The sequence below is a fragment of the Malania oleifera genome, chromosome 2, assembly GCF_029873635.1.
Source record: "Malania oleifera isolate guangnan ecotype guangnan chromosome 2, ASM2987363v1, whole genome shotgun sequence".
Classification (NCBI taxonomy): Eukaryota; Viridiplantae; Streptophyta; class Magnoliopsida; order Santalales; family Ximeniaceae; genus Malania; species Malania oleifera.
This window is the reverse complement of record NC_080418.1, coordinates 134,430,226-134,439,356: the sequence shown is the minus strand read 5'-3', so window position 1 is coordinate 134,439,356 and position 9,131 is coordinate 134,430,226. Positions and strand designations below refer to the sequence as shown.

The 9,131-nt window shown below is 36.6% G+C and overlaps 1 protein-coding gene across 1 annotated transcript; it reads left to right on the top strand.

Moving 5' to 3' along the window:
• Positions 1-1,442: 1,442 nt before the first annotated feature.
• On the top strand, positions 1,443-4,653 carry LOC131149328 (pentatricopeptide repeat-containing protein At4g14170-like). Its single transcript, XM_058099694.1, has one exon. The coding sequence runs from the start codon at positions 1,591-1,593 to the stop codon at positions 4,054-4,056; it is 2,466 nt and encodes an 821-aa protein (XP_057955677.1). The 5' UTR covers positions 1,443-1,590; the 3' UTR covers positions 4,057-4,653.
• Positions 4,654-9,131: the final 4,478 nt, after the last annotated feature.

Sequence of the window (9,131 nt, the reverse complement as noted above, 5' to 3'; positions counted from 1 at the left end):
TGTGATGTGCTTGCTGCTTACCAATGTGCAGTATGTGTGAGTTTTTAACTTCCCCTGCTTGACTAAGCCAAAAAAACAAAAATCAAAATCCCCAGGAGTGAGTGGAGGCATGCAGAGATTGTTCAACCTTCATCAGGATTGGAAGCAATTCTTACCACCAGAAAAATCGAAGGCCTTTCTCCATCAACCAGAAGCTTTAATTTGTAAACTTTCAGCATAGGTTGTAATTTGTTGCAGAGATATTAGTTCAACATGTGCATTTTGTTTGCAAAATAAAATGGGGTAACAATAAAATGGAATGAAGTTTTAATTAAAATTACAAAGATAGTAAGTGATATGTATGATTTAGTTTCCCCCCTATACACCAAACATGCAAATAATGTGAGTCCAAATATTAATATGTTTGCTCGCATATGGGTTAATATTTTAAATATTTAAAATTGAAATTATTTTTTAAATTATTTATATTATTTGTAAAATAATGTAATCAAATGCTGAGAAAGGAGAGATTGTAAATAAATTAGGCTTTTATGTAAGCCCACCTTTCATTTTATTTGGCCAAACTTTTTTGTATACATATAATTTTTCTTGGTCACCTCATGTCTTACATTCTCAACTAAAAGAACTTATAATTTTGTAAAAACCAATTTTTTTTTTTAAATTTTTAACAAAGCACAAAACTAGTGAGAAAGACTTGCGAACATGGTCTTAAATTTCCACGAAATTGTTGAAATTTTCGTCAAAATGTTCGATTTCCTTCACCCTCAAAATCAAAATGACATTCGATTTCCGTCTTACATAATTTACATTGAAATCTCAATGAATCGTCTGAAACTTATCAAAATCTCGAAATTTAGTGAAACTTGTTGAATTTTAATTATGCAATGAAAATTTGTTAGAATTCAAATGAGAAATTTAGAGAGTGAAGTGAAATTTCTATCTTAATTTATTTTACTTATTTTATTGAAACAAAATATTATTATAAGTGCCTATTATATTATATGAAAAAATAACTTACAATAACATTTTATTTAATCATTCATGTCTACATTATCATTATTTGTATAATAAATTATATTTAAATGATTTATGAATTTTATTTGTATTAACTGAATATATTTAATGTATACTATCTTACAAATATATTTGATGCACATACTATTGTATAACTTTTTCACCTCATACAAAATATAGATGTATTTAATTTGTAATATATTACTCCTAAAATTTATACTATAATGTCTATTAACCATTTATAAAATTTTACAAAGAAAAGAATTTCATGCTTCACTACTAATTTCTGTTATTTTTTAAATTAAAATTGAAATTGACATCAAAATTAATTTTTTTTGTCAGTATTTTTGTAGCTTCAGAGTTGAAATTGAAATTTAACACCTTACAGTTCCTACAAAAGATTTGGAACCTCCAATTGTATTAATATTTAAACTTACAAAAGTCCCGTCTTTCTCCCTCCTACAGTGGAGATCGAAGAGAGCGAAACCTCTGCTGTCGTAACCCCGAACTCCTTCGGCAACCTCAGATGCAGAAGCAGCGTCGTCTGTACCAACTCCAAGGTCTCTCCATCTTTCTATGTTACACCATGCTCGTCTTCTCCGTCTAGTCTTCCCCTCTCCTTTCAATTTTCCCAAACCAACCCAAACCCAGCAATTCTTCCTCCACTCATCTCTCGCCGCCGCACTGCCATGGCCGCGTCTCCAATCAGACTCCTGCTCTGCCATCCTCACGCTCTGCTCCTCTGCCCAGTCCCTCAATCAGACCAAACAAGCTCATGCCTTTGCACTTCTCCACGGCTTGCTTCCTCACAGTGTGTCCATCAGTGCCTCCCTCATTCTAAGCTACGCCACCTTTGGAGACCCTTCGGCGTCTCATCTTCTATTCGAACCAACTGTTCCCCATTGTCATACCGCCTTCTTGTGGAACACTCTCATAAGGGGCTGCTCCATTGCTGGCGTCCGTGGCGGGTTTGATACGTACAATCGAATGATTCGGAACGGCGTGCGACCCGACGATCACACGCTCCCCTTCGTTCTCAAGGTCTGTGCTGATCTTTTGGAGGCTGGAAAGGGTAAGGAGATTCATGGGTTGGCCTTTAAGTTGGGTTTTAATTCGGATGTTTATGTGGGGAACACCCTTTTGATGTTTTATGGCAGTTGCGGAGCCGTGGAGGATGCACAGAAGGTGTTCGATGAAATGTGTGAACGGGATGTGGTGTCGTGGAACACGACTCTCGAGGTGTTATCAGCTAATGGTTTCTTCGTCAAGGCACTTAATTTGTTTCGAGAGATGAAATTGAGATCTGGGTTTATGCCAAATGCGGTTACTGTTGTCACTGTGTCGCCCGTGTGTGCAGAGCTTGAAGATGAGGTAACAGCAAATGTGGTTCACTGTTATGCTGTGAAGGTGGGTATCGATCTGCAATTGAATATTGGCAATGCTTTTGTTGATGTGTACGGGAAATGTGGGAATACAAGGACTGCTAAGCAAGTTTTTGATGAAATGTCTGAAAGGAATGTGGTTTCTTGGAATGCTATCATTACTAGTTTTTCTCATGGAGGACTTGATAAAGACTGCTTCGACCTGTTCAGATTGATGATTGATGTAGGAGCAAAACCAGACTCTGTCACTATTTCTAGTATGCTACCTGTGTTGGTTGAATTAGAATTTTTCAAAGCAGGAAAAGAAATTCATGCCTATAGTATTAGAATGGGTGTGGAATCTGATGTTTTCGTTGCAAATTCACTGATTGACATATATGCAAAGTCAGGGCATTCAGCTGAAGCTTCCGAGGTGTTTTACAATATAAAGGTGAAAAACATTGTCTCCTGGAATGCCATGGCTGCTAATTTTGCTCAAAACAGTCTTGAGCTAGAAGCCATTGGACTTATACAACAAATGCAAGCTCATGGTGAGATACCCAACACTGTGACCCTGACAAATGTTCTTCCAGCTTGTGCTAGAGTCGGGTTTCTTCATGCTGGGAAAGAAATTCATGCCAGGTCAATCCGAACAGGACATGCCTTTGATCTTTTTGTCTCCAATGCTCTAGTAGACATGTATGCGAAATGTGGTTGCCTGACCCTTGCTCGAAGTGTCTTTAATTCTTCCGTCAGAGATGAAATAACTTACAATATACTAGTAGTAGGCTATTCTCAAACTAGTGATTGCATGGAGTCTCTATTTTTATTTTCAGAAATGGGGCTTAGAGGTATGATGCATGATGTTGTTTCCTTTGTGGGCGTTCTCTCTGCTTGTGCAAATCTTGCTGCCATCAAGCAGGGAAAAGAGATCCATGGATTTTTAGTGAGAAGACTGTGTCACTTACATCTCTTTGTGGCAAACTCACTTTTAGACCTTTATACAAAATGTGGACAGATTGAAATTGCCAAGAAGATCTTTGACCGAATTGCTAGGAAGGATGTAGCGTCATGGAATGCCATGATTTTGGGTTATGGGATGCTGGGCGAGGTTGACATTGCAATTGATCTCTTTGAAGCAATGAGAGAAGATGGCATGGAATATGATTCAGTTTCATATATTGCAGTTTTATCAGCATGTAGTCATGGTGGGCTGATTGAGAAAGGCAGAGAATGCTTTGACATGATGCAAGCTCAAGATATTAAGCCAACACATATGCACTATGCTTGTATGGTTGATCTTCTTGGTCGAGCTGGCCTCATGCAAGAAGCAGTAGAGCTTATTAAAGGCCTGCCCATTGTACCAGATGCCAATATTTGGGGTGCCTTGCTTGGGGCTTGCCGAATTTATGGGAATATAGAGTTGGGGTGTTGGGCAGCAGAGCATCTATTCAAGCTGAAGCCTGGGCATTGTGGTTACTATATACTTCTTTCAAACATGTATGCAGAAACGGGAAAATGGGATGAGGCCAATAGGATTAGGGAATTGATGAAGTCAAGGAGAGTGAGAAAAAGCCCTGGATGCAGTTGGGTTCAGATTGGTGACCAGGTGCATGCTTTTTCAGTTGGAGAGAGAGTAGATGGACTGGATTCAGAATTGTGGGTTGCAGAATTGGATTAACTTATACAACCCTTGAAAAAAAAAGTATAGAACAAGTAGTTCAGTTGAGAGAGCTGATTGTAATGTAGGCTTCTTCCTTTTTTTTGGTAAGGTGACTGTGGTGTCCAGTTATTTTGGTCAGGCTCTAATTATGGTTAGATGTGGCAATTATAGCCCCACCCTTAACCATACCCTGTACAGATAAATGGGTTAGGGACCCAGGGTACACCTTATAACTATGTGTCATTAATGTGACCCATTTAGACCCAAGAATTAAATTGGTAGTAATGGATTTGCTCCTCTGCCCCCAACCCATTTAACCCTTTTCCCTAATATGCCAAAAGGCCCAAAGTAATTGCTCTTCTCATGAGTCTTGACTTGCTCTCTACCCTTGCCCTGCCTGATCTTTCTGTCTCTCTCAGGGTCTTGAACAGTAGTTTCAAAGGGATTAGGGCTGATCATCAATCATATCTCTCTTATTTGATCATGCTGTTTCTGTAAAGTGTATGTTGCGATCATCTTTCTATGTACCCCTTTTCCTCTCCATTACTATTGGATTAGACATGTTATCCTTTCACTATTTATGAAGTATTAGGGGTTTTAGTTTGTGAATCTTTCTAGTATTTGAAATTGTCATTTATACATCTTAATTTTTATTTTTATTTTTTCTAGGTACCCTTTTCCTCTCCATTACTATTGGATTAGACATGCTATCCTTTCACTATTTATGAAGTATTAGGGGTTTTAGTTTGTGAATCTTTCTAGTATTTGAAATTGTCATTTATACATCTTAATTTTTATTTTTATTTTTTCCAAGCGTTCTATTTTGTTGTATCTTTGAGCTTTCAAGTTCACTTCATGATTTGTTTTAAGATCGCAGTAATGACTTCCATATTGTTTGTTTCAAGTTGTTTCCGTTTTTTGTTATCATATTTACTGTTTACTCTTTGGGGTTTAATTAGAAGCATAATGATTAGAGCTAATCATCATTCTTTGTTATCAAGTAAATTGAATGTCAATTGTATCCTCCATGCATTATTTCCTTGATTGACCTAGGTGAATTTGATGCGTGTTATCTGTTAATCCATTTAAAACCTAGATGGCTAGCTGTGCTGTCTATTTGTTGGAAGCATTTTAATCTGATCTTCTTATGATGAAATGGTGTTCTGTGTACATGTTGGTGTGGATGTATGTGAATTATATGAACATACTCTTTGTATATGGGAAGCTGAGTAGCTGCTGCTTCCATAGATCCCTAAATCTGCCATTCAGATTAATGTGATCACTGTTTTTCTCTCTTGAGTTTATGTTTCTATTCATGTCCAAGGTACATTTGTTGGTTTAAAATGTTTTGCTATTTTAGTATATAGTTTAGCTATATATCTCCCAATATTTTGCTTTCTTTTTTTTTTTTTTTTTTTTGGCCTTGCCTTTTGTAGGGAAAAAAAAAAAAAAGTGGGATTCTTTAGTACTGTTTTTCTACTGGTAAAATCAATTGACAAATAAAATCTTGAGCGCTGAGGTTATGTGAAGTTTCTTCTGGACCATTCAAAGAAAATATGTATTTATTTTGCTATTTTAATGAGTTAATATAATTGCTATAGTAACATTGTAATTGGGCCTGAAAGATATTGTGTATCATAATTGTTGAGATTTTTTGTTAAATGAATGACCTAACTCAAAGATAGGTCTCTCTCCCTCTATTTATAATACAAATCAAATACATTCTTATGACCATAATGCTCTTACAAACTCACACTAATTAATATAATACCAACACACTAAATATTACTACTAAATTACTAAAATAACCATTAACACTCCTCAAACTGGAGCATAGATATTATATGCTTCTAGCTTGTTACAAATAAATTTTAACATAAGCACCCCCCAAAAGCTTTGGTAAACAAATCAACAAGTTGCATATTGGACTTCACAAAAGTGGTAATAATGAGCTTTTGCACAAATTTCTCCAAAATAAAATGACAATCAACTTCAATGTGTTTTGTTCACTCATGGAAGACTTGGTAAGAAGCAATATGAAGAGATCAACTCCATAGGCTGAGAATATGGAAAATCCCATTATTCCAAAATGTTTTCAACCAAATAAGTTCACACATAGTGTGAGTCACAGCTTTATACCATGACTTAACACTTGACCTAGCCACTATAGGTTGTTTCTTATTCTGGCAAGAAATCAAATTACTACTAACCAAGATACAATACCCTATTGTGGATCTTTGGTTGGAATGCAATCTAACCCAATTTGCATCTATATATCCTTGAATATAAGTTTGACCTTGATTTCAATATAAAAGACCTCGCACAAGTGCACCTTTGATATATCTAAAAATGCAAATTACAGCGTCATAGTGACTTGTCCTTGGAGATTCTAGAAATTTACTCACAACGCTTGTTACAAATGATATGTCCGACCAAGTGACTATGAGATAATTCAACTTGCTCAACTTGCCAATAAATCTCTGATATCGCCCAGGATTAGGCAACAAGTCACCAATATCCGGCACTAATATGTTGTTAGGATCCATGGGTGTTTCAACTGGTTTGGATCCTAACAACTCAATCTCATCAACAGATCAAGAACATACTTCCTTTGTGACAAAACAGTTCTCATACAAAATCGGGATACTTTTATACCCAAGAAGCATCTCAACGATCCAAAATATTTAATTTGAAACTTAGTCTATAGAAATTGTTTAAGGCTCAGAATACCTTGATCATCATCACCTATAATTACAATATCATCCACAAATACAATACGAAGGATCCTACTTGATGAAGTGTGATGATAAAACACAAAGTAATCCACTGCACACCATCGTAGATCAAACTCAAGTGCTACAACACTGAATCGACCAAATCATGCTTTGGGAGAGTGTTTTAAACCATGCAGTTCCGTCTTAAGCCAACACATTAAGTCTGACTCCCCTTGAGCAACAAACTCAGGTGGTTGCTCCATATAGACCTCCTCTTCAAGATCACCATGCAAGAAGACATTCTTCACATCAAATTGATGCAAAGGCCAGTGACAAGTGATAGCCAAAGAGATGAACAAACATACTAGCGTAAGTTTGGCAATTGGGGAAAAAGTGCATACACCTAAGTATACTCCTTAGTAGCAAGACATGCCTTTAGATGAGCCACAAAACCATTAGGGTTGACTTTCATTGTGTATACCCAGCATCAACCAACCATGGCTTCTCAGGAAGAAGAGATACCACCAAGTATGAAGTGTCATTGTCTTGTAAAGCATTCATCTCTTCAACCATGGCATTCCTCTGCCTAGAGTGGGCTAAGGCTTCCAAAATAGATTTAGGAAGCATAGGAAACAACAAAGTATTAACAAAACGTATAGGAGGGTGATAAGAAGCCATTGCAAACATAGTTGGAGATGGGATGTTGTGTACATGTGTGTTTACCTTTAGGGCAGCAATGGGAGGATCAACATCGTGGAAAATATGATCATCAAATGAGGAGACCAAAGGCATGGTAGTATAAGCTAAAGGGGACTCTCGTCCTTGGAGCCTTCATTGTGATACACCTGCAAATTAGGATGATCAAGACAATGAGAAGGACTCAAACTACATGAAGACACAAGTGGTTGATTGGGTAATGATAGCAAACTAGAATCTGGAAGATTAGGCAGAAGAAGAGACTCATTGAGATTAGAAGCACTTAGAGATTGAGTGTAGTAAGGTGTAGACTCAAAGAAGGTATATCTGTGGAAACAAAGAAGTGATGCAAAGTAGGACTATAACAATGATATCCCATTTGAGCATATAAGTAGCCTAGAAAGACTCATTTTATAGCACGAGAATCCAACTTATCCACCCCAAAAGTTAGTTGATGAACAAAGGACACACACCCAAATATAATGAAGAGGAAGAGAGAATAGGGGCAAATTAGGAAAGAGAATGGAGTAGGGAATTTTACCAATAAAAGCCGAGGACGGCTTCCTGTCAATAAGATAGCAAGCAATAAGTACAACATCACTTCAAAAAACACTTTATGTACATGCATTTGATAAAATAAGGTGCGAGTGATTTCGAGGATATGTCTATTTTTGCTCTCTGCAACCCCATTTTGTTGAGGAATGTGTGCATAGGATGAACGATACCAATCTAAGTTATATAAGTAATGAATTCAGTACTAAAACACTCTTTAAATTATCACTCTGAAGTATTCGAATTAGCTAACCAAATTGAGTCTTTATTTCAAAACAAAAGGCACAAAATGTATGAAATAACTCGGAACATTCTTTTATTAAATATAGCCAAGTCATTCTTGAATAATCATCCACAAAGGTTATGAAATACTGGAAACCCAACTTGGATACAACTTTACTAAGACCTCAAACATTATAATGGACTAACATGAAAGGGCTTGTACCTCGTTTATCAATTTGAGAAGCAAAAGGGACACAATGATGTTTTCCTAACTGACAAGACTCACAATCAAGACTAGACACAAAACTCAAATCAAGAAATAAACGTTTCAATTTTCCCAACAAAGGATGACCAGTGTGACAATGAATTTGGAGAGGTGTGATAGTAGTAGTGTAGGCACTAGAAGGAGATAGCGGCTCAATGTGATAAAGTTCACTGGCTTCATGTCTTTCTTCAATCATCTTCCTCGTCTTCAAATCCTGAATAACCACAAAATTAAAAGGAGATAGTAGCTCAAAGTGATAAAGTTCACTAGCTTCATGCCCTCCGCTAATCGTCTTCCTCGTCTTCAAATCCTGAATAACCACAAAATTAGGAAAGAATGTTACTGAACAACGTATGGAATTGGTAATCTTTTTAACGAACATAAGATTAAAAGGAAACTTGGGAATACACAAAACCGAAGGAAGACAAATAGAAGAAGTGAGATTTACAGTCCCAATTCCCTTAACAATAGTGGTGGATCCATCAGCAAGAGTAACATAAGGTAAGTTTTCAAGATACTAGCTGGAGAGTAGATGAGAAATTAGGTATACCTATGATATGATATGTGACAGTGGAATCTATAACCCAAGGACTAGGACAAAATTACTGGATGGCATGCATGTTGTGAGATTACCAATTTGGGCA

Coding starts and splice junctions, on each gene's coding strand:
- LOC131149328 (XM_058099694.1), top strand. CDS start 1,591: ATGTTACACCATGCTCGTCTTCTCCGTCTAGTCTTCCCCTCTCCTTTC.